Below are 18,071 nucleotides of genomic sequence, written 5' to 3' on the forward strand. Positions count from 1 at the left end.
TTAATTCTATAAAAAGAATCCAAACGGTTTATTGTAGCTAACAGATTTTCTTCAATTGGAATTTATCTATTCGCCTATCAATATATCTTATTAAATATAAATTTTAATAATTCTACAGGTGCTACCGTAAAGATCTGCTTCCTCAAAAGCGACAGAGAAAAGCATCAAATGCAAACGATAGATTATACTAAGGGATTTTTCCCTTTGCAACATTGACCGGGCAAGTAACACTGCTCGTAGGTTGATGTATTTAAAAGCAGACGGATATTACATTATTAGCAACCTTTTTAGCCTGGTTTCTGCGTCCTCGTGCCAAACCTCTAATTGGTTACATTACTTAAAGCTAAGCCGTATGGAAATGATATCAGCAGGAAACGACGCCTGCAACCATACTCCGGGGTGATGAAAATAGATGTAAACATAATTCATACTGTCGCATGCTGCTCAATTGCCTTTTGTGGGAATCTTCATTCTACAAACCCGGATGATCATATGCAACAAACCAAAGTTTGATCTACTGCATTCTGAAAATCAAAATCACCGCATGCGTTCCAACTTACTGATTCCCGGGTGAAAGAATGTGTACCAACAGAAATACTCCACACAACGCGCACAACGAAGTGAACCACATTCCACCGGATGATCCTTTTCATTCGCGTGCTTTTAGCATAAAACGAACCGGATATCATCATGAACGTCCAAATCATCTTTTCTCGGTGGCACTGATGTCACTTTGCCCATCAAGTTTCATCAACGTAAGAAACTGTGGGACGAATCAAACAGAAACCTAGGGCGCGCACTGCTAACATGGCCCCGGGACATAGAGATGAATAGCGGCATGCTGAAGCTACGGTCCGTGCGGTTGTGTGCGGGGAACATCGAAAGCAAAGGAAATGCATTCAGGATGAGGAATTTATGTTTGGCAAGGATAATATTTCGTGACATGCTTGAACGAGCTTGCGTTATTGCCGTTGCTGCTGAGCACTGTTTGGAGTGCGCTTCAAGTATCAACAAACGCACAAACATGGCACGCACACACACAAACAGAATGTCAAAGAGGGACACACATACGGTACGACAGTGTGCATAGAGAAAGGGCACAAACCTACACATAAGTTAATTAATTCAGTATATTCATTATTTAATTAGGCTCGACCGATAAGTAAAGGAAATACTTTGTCATTTAGCTATTATCTTAATAAATGAGAAATGTTCCGGCGAATTTGTGTGCTGCGACGTGCAGGATTACGTCCTAGATCTGATATGATTTGATGCGAGTGGAATGCACTTTAAACGGTAAAACGGGCTTGAGGAAATGGTAGGGAAAAGAGGCCGGGGGGGACAACAAACAGTTTGAATGCAAGTTGTCCCATTTTCCAGCAAAGTCACAACAGAGAGATTCTAGCGAAAGGTCTTACGTGGGGGTAATCGAAGAAACCTTCCGGGCGGTGGATTAAGGTGAATGCCTGGGGTTAGAATAATGCACGACAAATCTAATAAGGATGCATTTTACAACTTCAAGCACCAGAAGGGAATAGATTGACCATGAACTGAGCAGTATCACGGGACAGAGTCTCGTGACACATGTAATGCACCATCAGACACCATTGCGAGTGGTTCGATATTAAGTGATTATGAGCCTAATTTGCTTAATTACACTCAGAATACTAATCAAATAGCATACATAAGTAAAATATAATATCATTTCAATCTTTCTTGTTTCATTTCAGGTACGTAACGGAAGAGAATTTATTACTTTAAACATTATTATGTGCACATAACTTCATGTCAGTATCGAGTGAGTACATGTATGATAAATATGATGTATGATAAATTACTAAATTAGAACCAACTATCGTTCTGTTTATAAGAGTAATAATATTTGTATAATATTGATGTTGATTTTTGGTCAGAGTTTAAGAGAAATATTTACACTAATTTGAATGTTAAATATTTGACTTATGCTTATTGGAAAAATGGGTCTAGAAATGGTTTTCGACGAACATTCCAAACTCCTGGCTTAACAGCATTAGTGTACTTTATGGATGAATTTGTCGATTGTTACTTTCCTTCTAAATCTCACTTATTTTACCTCCTCCAACGTAGTTTCGATGCTTTCGAGTATCGTACGAACGGAAAACCCACCCGTACGGACCTTCGAGACACCCCCGTTAACCGTTTTCCCATAGAACCATTTTCCACATTTGCACATCGAAGTTGTTTTCCACTATTTTTTTTTTTCAACGGAACGGAAAGATTCATTTTTGGGTTGGATTTTCCACCGAATCGCAACAGACCGACCGACAGTTTTGCATTTCGAGTGCATTTGCCGTTTGCATTCCCCCATGTGCCTTAGCACCGGTACCCGGTGGGTGCTGCTTAATTTCGATTTGCGATCCCGGCAAACGAAGGCATAAAATATTTGTTTTCTCCAGGCTCTGTTTCGACGTACAGCAAACCCCTGCCGCCGAAACGAAGTTCCCGAATCGGGTGAATGCATTCGCGACCCCGGTGCATCCGTTAGTGGTGCATCGCGATTTGAAAATCGCAGCCGAAAGCTACTCTACCCTAGGTAGCAAGCGAACCTGAGTGCAAATGGGCTCAGCTTTTTGTGGGGTGAAATGATATCAGGGCGGGGTTTTGTGTACCACCGTACCGATTTCCCATTTTACGTGCATCTCTTACCAAAAATGCATATATGCCGGTTTGTTAGGAACTAGCCCGGTTTCACTCTGGAATGGGTGTCTTTGTTTTTCCCGATTGCCCGAAGCCGACTTGAACGATTCTGCACCGACATTTTTCTTTCCACTCCATCTCGCGCCCTCACTAAACAGACGTCGCTGGCGTGTGCGTGTGTGTATGTGGGGGCAGGAGAATTGGGAGTTGATCCTTTCCCGGTGAAACCGTACCGAAAGGGGTTTTGGCAGGCTTTTTGCGAGACTACCGGGTACCCATCCGTTTACCGCAAAAGAAATTTTACATCCAACACACCCGGCACCGAAAGAACGACAGCGACAACGACAACGACGACGGCGACGACGACGACGATGATGACGATGATAGGTCGTTGGCTGTGTGATTTGAGCTCGTTTTCGGACCCCGTTTTTGGCCTGGGCTGACCACCCAATCTGGGATGCGTTCGCTCTTTTCAATTTATCTTCATGCGGCTCGGTTACGGGGGCGCACATTCGCCGACTCATACACAAACCAGTTGGTTCCCCACCAAAAAGATCCAGATGGAATGATCTGTGTCTCCGACTGTGGGTGCACGAGCGAGCACGAGAACATGCTGTGTGCGTTTGCCGAAAAACGCATACAGCTCTGCATCCGTGCACCGTTGGTACATTTGCGTTAGCATTTGCAGGTAGCTTGCTGGAAACGCACCACGGCAACGGTGGTGGAGAAATGCTTCAGGAAACAAACGACGAAGCAACCAATTCCGGGTGATTCCGGGCTAGCATCATGTGGGTGACTCTCCAGCAGTCAGCAGGCAAAACAAGACGAAGGATCAGAAGGTCCAGCAAGCAACCCGCTACCAGCCATTCGTGCCGGTCGGTTTTAGGACAGGAATTTATATAAAATTTATCATTCGAGATTTCGATTTTGCATTCGTTGCGCTAAAGGAATCGAGTAGTTTGAGGGCTCCGGACGAGGATTGGGCGTGTGTATTTCGAATCTGGGTTTTGAGGAGGAGAAACCCGACGAACCGGTCCACGGTAACTATGGAGGGTATGGTATTTATTTTGTTTTGTCTTTGATAACCAAACAATACATCTCTATTGCGAATGCCGTTGTGTTCGGGCCCGTCGTCATCGCCGTCGTCGGTTTGGTTCGATTTGTGAGAGATGCGAAACTTTTCCTCTCCTTCCGCTCAACGCCTTCACTCCGTCGCGGACCATCCTGTCATACAGCGTGTGTGCCGATAATTGGGAAACCGGGAGGTTTGTCCAGAAATCCTGGCGAATCCCGAACGCTCGTTTGGGCGTACGAGAAGACGGTTGATATAAACCGCAACAACACCGACAGTGGAATTGGAGGTGCCTGTTGGGCAGTAAACCTAAATCCACCGGTGCAATGGTTTCATTTCTGTCCGGGAAAGCCATCACTGTGGGGATAGACTGGAGGATGGGAGTTTGGAGGATGGTGTGGAAAAACCTAAGGTTCTCCTTTCTTTCGGTGGCACCCTTTTTCGGTGCCCAGCACGATACAACCCCACCGGGTGGCTGCATATCTAGTCGGTTCTAGATAAAACGGAGGTCCGGCAAACGCATCTGTACGCATTTATAAATAAATAAATAAAGCAGAACCTTTTGCACTAGATCCTCCATCCAAATAGACGTTAGTGTATTGGAAATGTTGGACTGGCATGTTGGACGCGAACGTAGAAGCTTTCATTTCGGGATTTGATATTATTCGCAACAGAATGTGTGTACGCATTTGCGAATATCCACATCATCTTCTTTGGAAGAGGTGTTTGGAAATTGGGCGGATTTTTTTTTCGTTGTTGCTCCAATAGCGTACTGAAACATTAGAAGCGAATCAAACTGATCGATTCTAGGATTCACTGAGCATTAGGAAGCAACACAAAAAATAACATTATGCTGAGTATGTGCAAACCTTGAAATGATGGATTTGGAATATAGTAAACGGGAAACAGTTTTTTTATGAGCAAAGTTTCTACTTTTTTGAGTTATTTTTGGTCTGATACTCAAAATCCCATTAAACACCAATTGCCAATGGGGTCGGTACTCGAAGGTACTGGTATTATTTATACATCAGCGTCCTTTAATTTAATTTTCAAACTGTTCGTCTGTTTCTCAATCGAATTAGGCTCCAATATCCACAGACTTGCCGGCTTTAAACTCAATTTCTTTCATCCATAAGAAACGACCGTTGCAGTATCTCATGCCCTTTCATGGCAACATTACGATTAAAAATATAAATATCATTCCTACTGTACCCATGAGAAAAACTCTAAACAATTGGAAAACAACCTTCCTCGCTCCTCCTTCAGTTTCAGTCCGAATACGAAGCTGGTGAATTATTTAATTACCAAAGAAAGCCACATATCTTTCGCTTAGGCAATCGCCCAACTGCTGATGGTATAAAAACTCTACTCACACCGTCCCAATATGTTCCAAAGACAATGTTTTTCTCAAATATTCATAATAGGTTATTCATACAATTTTCTACCAGCGTGTGTGGTTGCTGCATGTATGTGCTTATCGAAAGGGGTATTTGGGGCTTGGCAATACAAATAAATAAATGAATAAAAGAAGCTCAGGGGTTTGCAGTTCTTCTAGCTCTACGAACGAATGCACAATGAGTTTGGACCTTAGTAAAGCAGGAAGAAGCAAAAAAAAGGGCACCGAAGAACTAATTCTTGATCCCACTGGACGTGGAAGCCATCTCAGTCGTATCAAACCCCGTCAGAACCGTATTTGCAAACGCAAATACCAACTGATGGAGCAACATTTCTTTTAACCGGTGCGACAAGCACCAGCACCGGAGCTTAGACGGTCCGTTCGCTCGGTGTGTCTTCCTGTGAAATCCTCTTAAAATCAAACTCCACTCGAAAATCCCTTTTTCGCTTCGGCAGTGTGCACGTTTGGTGACGGTATTGATTCCGTTCCGAGCATGTGCGTGTGGGGGGTTGGGTATTGAAAAATTAATCAAGAATTCTATTTTCTTTCAATTAAAAAATCCACCTCCCCCTCCTCCCTCCCACCTCGCCTTACGCAGAGTACCGAGTCGCCGAGGCATCGACAGCGTCTCGCTTCTCTGCTCCATATAAAGCAAAACCCTGTCACCTATGACCATTTTTACGCAGAACTAGAGTATTGCAATTATCATAGACCGTTGGTCATAGCAGCAGTACGCACAAATACACATTCGTCCGCATTTCAATCACGGGATCGAGTCTCAAGCTAAAAACAAAAGCACTGCAACACAAAAATTCATTCGTGTTCGAACGACGGGTAGATGTGCGTAGGGACCGTATTTGATTTGCTGCATCCTTCACGAAGCTGTACTTGGAAGGTCCAAACGTGTTGGCGGGTACGTGCAGTTTGCATCCTGCAGCACGGTTCACGTATCTCCCCCCCCCCCCCCCCCCCCCCCCCGCACGGATGGGGGGTTTTGCGGATTGTTTGGCATTCGGAAGGAATCGAATGGGAAACGAAACAAATCCTTCACCGAAATAGTCTCTGCCTTCCGCTTTTCAAGATGCGGCTCAGAGATGGACGGCTGGATGGAAAGTAGCGAACGGCAAACGAATTGGGGATATTTATTTTGGGATGCAGTTGTAGGCTGGAACCCGTTTACCTGGAATCCTTTGGTCCGATTTCTTTCCCTTGCGAGCGAGTGTGCACCCCTTCGAGGGTGTGTGTGTGTGTGGTTTGCATCTGATCGATGCATTTCAATACCGGGTTTCGGGTGGAGTTCTAAGGTACACACCCACCCACCCCCTAGAAAGGTCCCAATCGGTGGAAGCCCATCATGTAGCGAACGTCCGAAAATTCTGAAAAGATATTGACGAATGTTCGATTGAAGCACGTCAACCGTCCGTGCCGCGTACCACACCTTGGTGCGTTTCCCTTCCGACAGCCAGGAATCGAAGCGATCCAATACATCTTGCACGTCCGTGTAGAGGACGTGCACGACTCGTACGTAGAAGAATGTTCGCGTCTGCGTTGCCTTTGCAGCCGAAAAACCCGGGGAACGCACGAACGCAAGAGGTAAACCGCACACGCATCGGCAAGAATCGATCCTTTTCATCGTTTCAAACGTTGCTAGGCGATGGTGGAAAAGGTCCTTTGTACGCGGATCCTACCTACCCAGCTTTTTCATCCTGCAAACTATTGAACGAGAAAATGGAAACTTCGTCTAAATTAAAAGAACTCCGGAAAATCAGGACATGCTGGTGGTGGTGGCATTTGCGAGGAGAGGGATAGACACGGTAGCACCAGCAACGCCGCGATCCCCATCAAGACCGGCGCTGTCACTGAGGAGTTGGTCTTCTGATTGACCTGTTCTTTTCCGGTGATCGGATCGGACGAGAAACCGACCCGGTCCCGTACCTTTGTGTCCCGGTGGAAGTGGTTGTGAATTCGTAATATCGCAGGATGTTTTTGTCCGAATACAACCCAATGTTACCCCGGGGGTGGTGCCGAGTCACCTTACCTTTGCACCCCGTTCAATAATCTTCATGAATCCTTAGCTTCGGATCAGCGACGGGTGGGCGAACTAAGCGAAAAATTATGTTAACCCGGTTGCACTGCAGACCATTTGCCAGTGTTTTCGGTGCAAATGGTTTTGTTTTCGTTTTTCCTCCTTCAGTATACAATAGCGAGCAACATTTCATTACGGGTTCCTGTAGATGCTTCTTCGCGTACCGTCTCCTAAACATCGTACAAAAACGCATGTTTCGTAGAATATGGTGCGTCGGTCGCAGATGCTGCTGCAGTTGGTGTATCGTACCGCGACGGGTAACGGGCGGGGTGTAGTGTTTTAATTTCGTCCAAGGTTTATCCACTCCTAAGCATCGCGAACACTCGAAAAAGGATCGTTGGACACAAACCGCGAAATTCTTGCTTCACTGGACTGGTGGTGGTTTGATGGTGTCGTCATGTTGCTGCTGCTGCTGTTGCTGCTGTTGGCCGGTTTTCGGTGATGTTTTGTGATGATGTGAACGGTGGCGCCAATGGTGAAGCCGCCTAAACAGTATCTAGCGTTTGTACCACTGGTGCATGGCATGGAACATGGCGTCGGTTGGATCTTTCGGCGCGGCTTCGTCGTATGTTAGAGCATCAACCGGTACCGAAATGGGGTTGCTACACGCTGATGCAGTTTTCTTTCCATCCCTTCGAACATGTTGGACACTGGTCGGTGTTCGATATTGTTGCCGATGGCACTGGATTGGATTACGAGTGTTGCAAGATGAAAGCGAGTTGACCCAAGGGAAGAGAGAGTGGGAAGGCAACCGCACATTGGAAGTGCATCTGGACGTGAGAGGAATATTTCTCAGCTTCATCGTAACCAGGATGTAGAAAATTGGTCGTTCTTTGAATTTTGGCGAACTTTGGGAAGCTAATCGCTATTGGATGAATGGCGGTGAAACGTGGTATCCATTTGCGGTCAAAGACAATACGGTTGTATGAAAATGCACCAGCGTTGTTGTGGTGTTTGGTTAGTGCTTGTATAGATTTTCAGATGCGTGCATGCATCATTTAAGAGGGGTATTAAAAGTTTAAGGATTTTGTTGAATTAGCTATGTTAGTACGATGATTACGCTTTAAAACTTAAATTGTTGCTTTTATTTTAATTTTTTATCCAAAAAGCATTTTGTTATCAATTCCACAAAGTATTCGATTTACAAATTGTTAATATTCGAAAAATTGGTGGATTTTTCCTTAATAGTTTCTCATTCTCAAGAGTTCTCATTCCCAAGAAAATTATTTCTCTTTCGTATTAAATATCTAAATAACTCGCAGCAAGAAATGCAAGATAACTTTCCACATCACAAAAATCGTCCCGGCTTCCCTCGAGAGACCGTGTCGGGTGAGGATGTATAAGTATTTTTGGGACGTTTGGAGTAATTTTACATCCATCGTATCGGAGAAATTACCCTGACAAGTGTGGACGCTTGTTGTACCCTTCCCCAAAAACTTCATCATTCCGCTTAGGCGGAGAATATACAAGCCGAAGGAAATCAATCGTGCCCGGGGTACACCTTCCATGGCGCCAACGACCAGGAACATTGGAAACTCTTTCATCAGTGATGGGAATCGTTGCGCTTGGATTGCGCGGCCACATTGCACACGGATGCACATGTGCATCTTCTCTGTTGGTGCGTTTCTGTTGTGAGTCGTTTTCCGAACTCGATCAATGGCTGTCGGTTTGCTTATTTTGCATCTGAGTCGGTGTTATTTCATCGTGCTATGACGCCGACAGGCGAGTTCTAGCTGGTCGATGATTCATATTTATGTGAAAATATCAAAACACATATCCTAATAAAAGGAAAATAAACATCTTCTTTCGAATGAGATTATGTTACAAAACTTTGAGTTATTTTATTGTTTTAAAAAAGAAATATGTCGCTTTCCACTCAATTTTCTAGAAAGATTTCGAAGATTTCTATGAAGTCTATTTAAAAACTCAAAAACTTGATAGATTTGCTGCAATTTATTTGACAAGCTGGTGCTGTTAAATTTTTCCAAACGTTTTTAGCCTGTTAACAGCAACATATGAGAACGGCGAAAAATACCTAGCACAAATCTACAAGCCAGAAAGGAATTATTAAAAATGCATGAGTGGTCACTGTAGTTGACTTTGGTAGATGCGCATCTTCAGCGCAATTCGCGGGTGTCTTGTATCCAACCTCCAAATAATTCCAAACCACGCTAGCCACCTCAAGCAGACGTTTTCAAAAAGCAAAGAACCAACCGTCACGATCGGACCTTGCGGCTGGACCAGATATGTTGTGGTTTGTGTGAATTTCTTCATGTAGCGTGTTCGGGGAGGATTTTTTTCTATTCCGCTCGCTTTACTGAACAAGCCTCTATAATACAATAGCTAGGCTACGAAGCACGAAATTAGAGGATCTGCCCATTTTTTTCCTGTCTCCGTACGCATGATGTATATCGCTGCGGGCGCTGTGCGTATACCACCGATGATAGTGGGTGCCTCCCGGTCCTTTTTGAAATACGTTCTACTTTCGGTTGTCCAGGTCGTACAGATTCGCGCAATACGAGCGTGATTGTTTTCGCGTAGTAGCGAATCTCTTCACCATTCTCGTTGGCGTGGTTTTTGGTCTTCGCTAACTGGCCTCGTACGTCGTCCGCTGATGTATGCATCGCCAAGTGGACCATCTGCTGGCAGCCCTAACACCCGTTTCTGTCCACCATACGACAAAACCACCAAGCGAAGAAAGCAAACGCAACAAACGCATTCGCAACGACGCACAAATCGTACGACTGTTGCAAATTTAATGAGATTGAATTTTAGAATTTCGTCATCCAATTTAGAGTTCTGGTGCGAAATTCATTGCCAGCTGTACGCAAGTGGTACTTACCCATGGAGAAGATCTCACGAAGAGATGACTAGCAAAAAAAAACAAACAAAAAAATCGTTTTATTGATTTTTTATTCGTTTTATTGAAAACAAATAGAGTGTTTCTGTAAATTGAAATTCAATGACAACCTAACCTACAATAGCATTGGAGTAAGTGTGGTTATCCTTTTCTTTTACAAGTGATATTTTTTTATTTTTTTGTTATATTTAAAGATTTAAGAATAAAGACTAGTATTATAATTTATATGACAGATTTATGTTGAAATTGTTTCTAACTTGTTTTGTAACTAAAAATTTTCTAAAAAGATTTTTGGACAAGATCAATGTTTTACGAAATACTAAAAAAAACCTAAGAATTGATTCTGTGACATTAAAATTAAATTAAATATAATTTTAATTAAAATTTATTTATATAGAAAATTTGAGAAAAGAAGAAAATAAACAATAACTATAAAATATTACTAAAATAAGAACCAAATTATAAATTATCTTAAATATGTTCCAAAACAGGAGACATTGCATTGTCACTTGTTCTCATCGCAAAGTACCAAATCCATTCCGTAAGCTTCTACACGTGAACCATTAAGCAAATCGCCATCGTTTTGTGACATTGCTTACAAAATATTTGAGAAAATTATAGCAAAACACAGCCACGAATCGTTTCGATGGCAGGATACCAACACATCATGTCACCTTTCTCATCCACAAGTACGGCATCGCCACCGTGGTAAAGACGAATGAGGGTTGTGCGTTCTGGAGACAAAAGATTAATGTAACTATTCATGATCATCGCTGCGCGAACGAATACGGTTCGCATGACCATCATCTAACCTCCCGGGCCATTATTTCCGATCGCTTCCGGGTTGTGCAACGGCAAGAACAAAACCCGTAAAACACCGTGTCTGGGAGGAAAAGTACAGAAATTTGGACGCTTTTCCAACAAAAGCCCCCCGGGGGGTGGTGTCGTCGTCGAAAATGGTGCCGGATACTCAGAATGTGCCAATGTACTGAAATGCACCGATGCACCGTGTCGTTACGCAGTGCCTGTGTAAGTGTAAGCGATGGGGGAGAAACTCTGGAACGATGTTGGTTCCCCTGCCCAAAAAACGGACGAACATAGGCGCCCATGTATTCTATTTCTATTCGTCGCATGATTATTTGATGACGAATTTGATTCAATATCCTTTTTGGACCGAATATTGTGCGCCGTTTGATGCCGGGGCAAAGGCCTGAATGTATCGTGGCGGGGATCTTTCCGTCTACCATCCCGCCCTTTTATCGAACGGTTCGAGCACATTCACCACCTTGTGCTTGGCAGAAAACCTTTGCCACGGAGAGGCTTTATCGTACGTAGCCGATATCCCAAACCCCCTTGGATCATCCTCAATCTCTTCCAACTTGCCAGCATCATGCTTAGCATTGCCGAGCGAGAAAACTGATCCCAAACCTTCGCCATGGACTTCGCACCGAAAAGCCCAGAAAGCCTACTGGAACTCTCGCTCCAGGGAGGATTTATTTTGTTTTAAATAAACATGGAATTATAAATTTGCACATTTAGGAGTTATAAAACACGCCCGTGTTTCATTCAATATGCATCTTCAAATGCATCTGACGGTTGCATAGGATGCATGGGTCTTGTCGTTTGCAATACACCGCACAGCGAATTCAAGCCTTTCGGGCTGGTTTGTGTGTTATACGGCAATAACCTGGGAAGGTTTATCTTGTTCGGGAAGGTTTTTGGGGATGGTGAGCATTATGGAGCCGTTGCTCAGCAAATGCGACGCTAGAACTCATGGTGCATCATCATCAGCTGTACCAGCATTGACGAGGTTGTCGTCACATAGCAAACCATTCTGGTCACCTTCCTCCTTTTTACAGCAGAACCAACGCACTCTTACAGCAAGGGTTAGCGTGGAAGAATACATCACAGTGATCTGGTTTTCCTTCAGGTGGCTGAGGAGATAGGAATGCAACGGACAGATGTGGCAGATGTTAAACGTAGGAAAAGTTTTTCCTCGTTAGAGTCTATCCACCATACGAACTGTAATCGCTGTTGTTTCGACAGAGGCATTCATTAGCAGTGCATCGTATGGCTGAATGTAATACATTACCGAGAGAATGTTTTATCTCTTTCATGGACAATCGTGGGAATTTTTTTTTCGAGAGACTAATAAAATATCTAATAAACGAACAAAACTAAAATAATCGCTCAATAAACTCGCTAATTTTGTTCTATTTTAGAAGCAATTGATTGTTTAGATTGAATAGATTATTTGCAAATTAAAAACCCCCTTTGGAGAAGCTGTAATCCCTTCCCCAGCAATGTGCGAAATTAATCAATTATTCTTTTCCCAACATTGAGGAAAAAATTGATTATCAAACGGCGTTCATTGCATACCAATACCTTCAAGCTTAACCACATGAAAACCGTCCCTATTTTCCTAACAACTGATTATCGACAACTATTCACTTGCTTTGAACGAGCATGTCATTATATTTCCCTTTCGTAAAATGCACTAATAACGTGATCCAGCTCAGAAAGCTTCAGCACAGCAAAAGGTAACCGTCGCGCGATTGTACTTCGTTACAAAATTACATTCCACTGTTTTTGTTGTTATTTTTCTCTCTCTGTGTTTTGTGTGTGTGTGTGTGTGTTTATTATTTTTCCTTTTTCCTTTTTTATACTCATTACACTCCCGCAGCAACAAAAGCCTGCAATTACACTAGCCGCTCGCTACTGGGAAAAGAATGAAGGGTTGCATTCCGAGGCTTTGTATGGCGGCCGTTAGTGTTCCGTGTTGCATGCTTGCAGCTTCGAATGAAGGTTGTAATGGTGCGCGAGACTAGGCTATAAAAGGTAGATGCAGATGCCATTTGCTGTACGTTTCGTAACACGTCGCTGCTCTGGGTGAGCATTTTTTTTTCTTCTCTATTTGTTGTGATGATTATTAAGCCTTAGAGCTAGCTAGTTGCACACCGATAGGCCATACGGGCATTTATCCATTTTCCTATGCATTTGTCACACGCGCAATAGATAGGATGGACGAATCTACACATGCTCTATCACCGATTCGTCATAAGGTCAACCGGTAGCCGTTGGGTGCATGCATTTCATTCGCCTTGGCTAAATTGGAAGAAAAAAAATGAAGAATGTTTCTTCATCTATTTGTATCGTCTCTCTCCGGTCCGCATTCCTCGTCACTGCTTAGAATAACGTCACCCACCATGCTTCATGCTAATTTCTTTCCATGCTGGACATAAATATTCTTCCTCGATCATTCATCCATCAAACTGCAGCCGGCGCAACGTGTCCCCTCTCTTCCAACCACCACCAAAAGTCACCCATTAGCGTGTGATAGTTTAAAGACACAAAAGGGCACTTTGACACACAAACAAACCCACACACACACGCACACACTCACAGATAAAACATACCCTCCAATGAAACGACCAGCTGCGACACAAACCCCTCGGATAAGCCGATCGTACGAAAATGGGGATTATTGTGGGGGTAAGTGGAGAACATGGTGGGAGAGGGTGGTATTGGAGCAGCTCAAGACAGAAATTAATTATTTGTTTAATTTATATCATCCGGAATTAATTTATCACAATCATCGTCGACCGCGCCGGGTTCGCTCGGTGATCGCAGCATGAATGGACACCGAATCGTACGGCAGTGTGTTTGGAGAAGGGAAAGGAAAGGGGAGGGGTGGGGTTGAAAGGGGGGATGCAGAACCTAAAAGCAAGCGGGAAACACTCGAGCAAAAGGAAAAACTATAAGCAATAAGCTACTGGGGAGCTGTGCGATTGAAATGTTCGTAACAACCTCTCTCTCCTCCCTAACACCGGTAAAGAGATTCTCATAATAAAAAAGACCGGTTGCGACGAAAGATGGAACGGTTGTGCAACCGTTCTTGGCAGTGTTGTGACGGGTTTAGGAATGGGGTACAACAACAACAACAAAAAACAGCCAGTAAAACAAAGTGATGGAAAATGGATCGTTGTATATCATTCCCCACCATTTCCCAATTGTGTCTCACTTCGAGAAAGAAGGGTCGGGTTAATGATCCCGGAATGAATCGTTTCGTGCTTAAAAGGGGTAATGGTTAGGTTTCTTGCTTTTTTTTAATACATCAAAACATAAAGAACATAAAAATGAAAAACATTTCACAACAAAAGTTTTGTTGAGCCAAAGGCCGGGACATCTCCTCTAGCAGGCGGGAATGGGTTTTCTCCCTTTTGGTAGTCCAGCGTTGGTACGTCAAAGGCCAAAGTTTATTAGTGATCGCTTCATTGTCACATTTCGGACACCTTCTGCTGCTGCACTCAGGTCACTCAGGTCCATCCCATCCCGGGATACACCGGGTGCTGTTTATTGAAAATTTATATCTTCATTCTTTCCCTCCAGTCAAGCCGTCGACGAAATGCTCCAGCACCTGAAACTGCACTCCTCAGGGAGCGATCCAATAAACACGCTACACGAAGAAAATGATGTGAAGCAGCTCGTGTGCCGGTGTGTGAGTTCACCACCCGGCACAGCCAACCAGCGGGAACCATACTCGTCCCCGTGCTCGGATGCATCGGTGCATCGATAAATAGATAATTAGAATAGTTTGATTAAAATTTCGTCCACGTGTGGTTACGGTACTTCGCAGGCACAACAATGACGTGACCCAAAACGGTGATCCGGACGGGGTTTTTGGGGGTGGGGGGATCGGTAATGTACCGGGAAATTCGCATATCCAGTCGTACAGTTTTGGGGTCCTCGAATTTATCATCAGCTCACCGTTCGACCGAAAACGAAAGATCGGCTATTCGCGTACGGAAAATGCACTCCTAATGAGAATGCACTCACGATACGGACTGCACCGGACGAGTTCGTCAACGCATCGAGTTGCGTCAATGCATGCGGGTGTGCTTGAGAGAAATGTGATGCTTCCTTTTTTTGTTGTTGTTGTTGCTTCTCAGTCTTCCCAAAAAGGCGCCACGCTTCGGTAGGCCTTTTTCTGAAGTGGAAATCCTCCATTCTTCTGCCGTGTGCCTGGTGGAATGCATTTGGATGTTGCGGGATGCGGGATAAAAATGTCCAAACGCGTCAGCAACATATTCGGCCGTCCCTTGTAGGGAAGTTGATTTCTTATTTATTAGAACATCAGATGAACGGACGGAACTTCATTTAGATTTATGTCTCTTTTTGTGCCCCTGGCTAAGGGGCCACACTTTTTCGCCGCATCTAAATTTGTGCTTTCTGTTGTGTGCAGAACGTCGCACCAGCATTCATTTTGGGGGGGGGGGGGGGCTGGGTGGTTGTGCATTGCAACGTATTGCACGCATGCAGCACCGGTGTTGATACGTTTCTGGTTCCTCTCAACGGATGCAAAAAGGTGCATCATCAAAGTGATGCACCGAGCGTACCTTTTGCATCAACCGTCTGTAGAGCGCGTGGCGCAGGGTTCTTTCCGTCGTTGGTACAGTGTGCTATAACACTAGGCCTGTTGGATCAGTAGTATCGTTTGGCTGTTACTCTAGCTTGTGCTGCAAAACTGCAATACCTACTAAAATGTGCATATCTCTTGAATGTCGATCGTGAGGAACCGTATGTGGGAGGCGTGAAACTAAAATAGAGGGAAATGAAGGTAGGTTGAAGGGGAGGGAGCGAGGCATTCCTGTCTAAAGTGGCCACCCGTAGTGACACTCGTGGTACGCAGGAAGGGAAAGCATAAACATTAATTTTCACCTCATTTACTTTGTCGTTTTTTGGGTGCATATTTAGCACTGGGAAATGGGAAAATTAGAATTATTTTTTGTTTGTTTTTTTTTCGATTTATTTATTTGCATATTTTTCTCGCATGCTTTTAAATTTTCGTAAAATAAATAAATTGTGTCTTTCAATCGCTTTTGCCCAGACCACCCATCCAACATACTCCAACATACATCACCTGTTACGCATGATTCGTACCTCAACACAACGAGACAAACACGCACACACACGCACGAAATGGTTGAATTTTGTGCCAAATTACACGTCAACTCCCACGCGTGCCGTTGAACAAACGGCAGTTTGGAAGGTGCAAAACTACGCTGACAACTCGTGTCCGACCTGCTCCACATACTTCAATTTTCGACGTAGCGATCCGCGCGGGCCGGAACCGTGATGAAGCAAATAATGCATAAAATTGCTTCCCAACTGTTTTCTTTCCCCTAAAAAAGTGTCTCTCTTACGGGTCGGATATGTGCCGGAGATCAGTGAACGATCTCAAAATGCGTAAAGAAATTCCGTACGTACAACAGGCCAAACTTCAAATCCCTGGTCGATACTTTTGCACGGTACCGGGAGTTACATCCAGGTGCTTTATGTTGTTACACACAAATGGTCAAAAATTATGCTAAAACACAGAAACACACATACACACGGAAAGTCGTGCCGTGTACCGAACATATCGCCCTGGTTTATTCTTTGCCAGACGAACGACGATCGAAATTAGATTTTCCATCCAAATGCACACCCACCAGTTGTGACCCAGCCAAACCCCCGTGACATATCTTTCTGTACACACGTCCGGTTGTAACACTTTTTCAACCAAAGTTGCAACCAAAGTCGTCGCCGTCGGCTTTGGGATGCACTCTACCCCCTTCTTTCTCCCCCCCCTTCTCCCATTTGCAGCGTCTTCCTTTTTTACCTAGTGCAACACCGCAGTCAACCAAAAACTGCACTGCAAAACGCCTCTACATGCACACCTCTTGGGAACACGGCACGGGAACCCGGGGAGGGGTGTGGGAAAGACTCACTTGACTTGGGCAACAGTCGCACACGAAACACCGGTAGCATCTCCGGGCGTAGAAGTTTTATCATTACGTTTTTGAAATTGCATTTTGCATAATTGATGCACCATACGTACGTACGCAACCGGAAAAAGCCGTAAAGCCTTCGAAATCGCACACAAACACGCACGCAGGCACGGCATGGATGGAAAGGCGTACGAATTAGGATACTTGTTTGTACTCGTAGATGTTGTTAAATATTTTATCGAGATTTTGTTTTTTTGTGAATGATGTGAATTTTTTTTTGTATATTTGTAAAAGAAGATGGAAGCTGGAACAGCAGGGAATGCAATTTTTGGGAGGAAGAAATGGTGCATACAAATTATGTCCTGGCTGCGTTGGATGCATTGTTTTCGAATCAAACAGTGTTAAATGAAGGAAGATTTACTCTTTTTTGTGTTTTTAAGAGAGAGAGAGAGAGAGAGAGAGAGAGAGAGAGAAAGAAAAAGAGTTTAAGCTTTTTGAAATATATTGATTTGTTTACCAAGTATTTTCCACATGTAATTGTCTTTTTACGTATAATAACAAAACAATAGTTACTTTTGTTTTGCTTTCGAAAGGAACGCATTTGGTACATTTATTACATCAATCATATTTTATAGCAAATATTTTCTCTTCTCCCCTTCTGCTGTACATTACACCGGAAAATGGGGGTGTGTGGTTTTGGCACGAATTGTATCGTTTGTTGATTCCCTTCTAGATCGACCGTGCTCCGATGATGATGTAGGCACAACGTTTGGTGCACCTCCCTACTTGAGCCAATCGGTTAGAGCAATTCAATGTAAATGTAATTTAATATTTGTTATTTTGCCGTTTGGAATAAAACCCGTACCCGTACTGAACTGGGTTAACAACGATAATGTGCCCACCAGCAGCGAGGAAGCGAAAGTCCTTACGCCCGAATACTGAGTACCGTCAACGATGCGAGCGAATCGTACAAAAATTAAATCCAAACAAAACCTTCCCGAGACGGGATGCCCCGAATTGCCCTGGATATGATTGACGCACCCAGTCAAAACACATGCCGCAAAACCACGCGCGCCACGCAACACACACATATGTTGCGGCAGTTAATGTTGCGAATTTTATGCGGCACATTCCAGCCCTAAGCGGAGTGAGTGGGATTCAATCGGTTTTAAAACCATACAACCCCCATTTCGAACAACGCCGTAGAAATT

General features: G+C 43.9%; 1 protein-coding gene across 5 annotated transcripts in view; it reads left to right on the forward strand.

Moving 5' to 3' along the window:
- Positions 1 to 18,071, forward strand: part of LOC125770366 (protein bric-a-brac 1-like) — a 130,460-nt gene that overhangs the window by 22,174 nt on the left and 90,215 nt on the right. Inside the window, exon 3 of one of the 5 annotated variants that reach the window (XM_049439859.1) lies at positions 1,731 to 6,099. The exons of the other annotated variants lie outside the window; for them this stretch is intronic. Coding sequence (XP_049295816.1) covers positions 1,731 to 1,781 — 51 coding nt within the window. The 3' untranslated portion in view covers positions 1,782 to 6,099. Of the gene's footprint in view, positions 1 to 1,730; positions 6,100 to 18,071 lie in introns of those variants that run through there. 5 annotated transcript variants of the gene reach the window in all.

Source organism: Anopheles funestus, chromosome 3RL (assembly GCF_943734845.2).
Source record: "Anopheles funestus chromosome 3RL, idAnoFuneDA-416_04, whole genome shotgun sequence".
NCBI classification, from domain to species: domain Eukaryota; kingdom Metazoa; phylum Arthropoda; class Insecta; order Diptera; family Culicidae; genus Anopheles; species Anopheles funestus.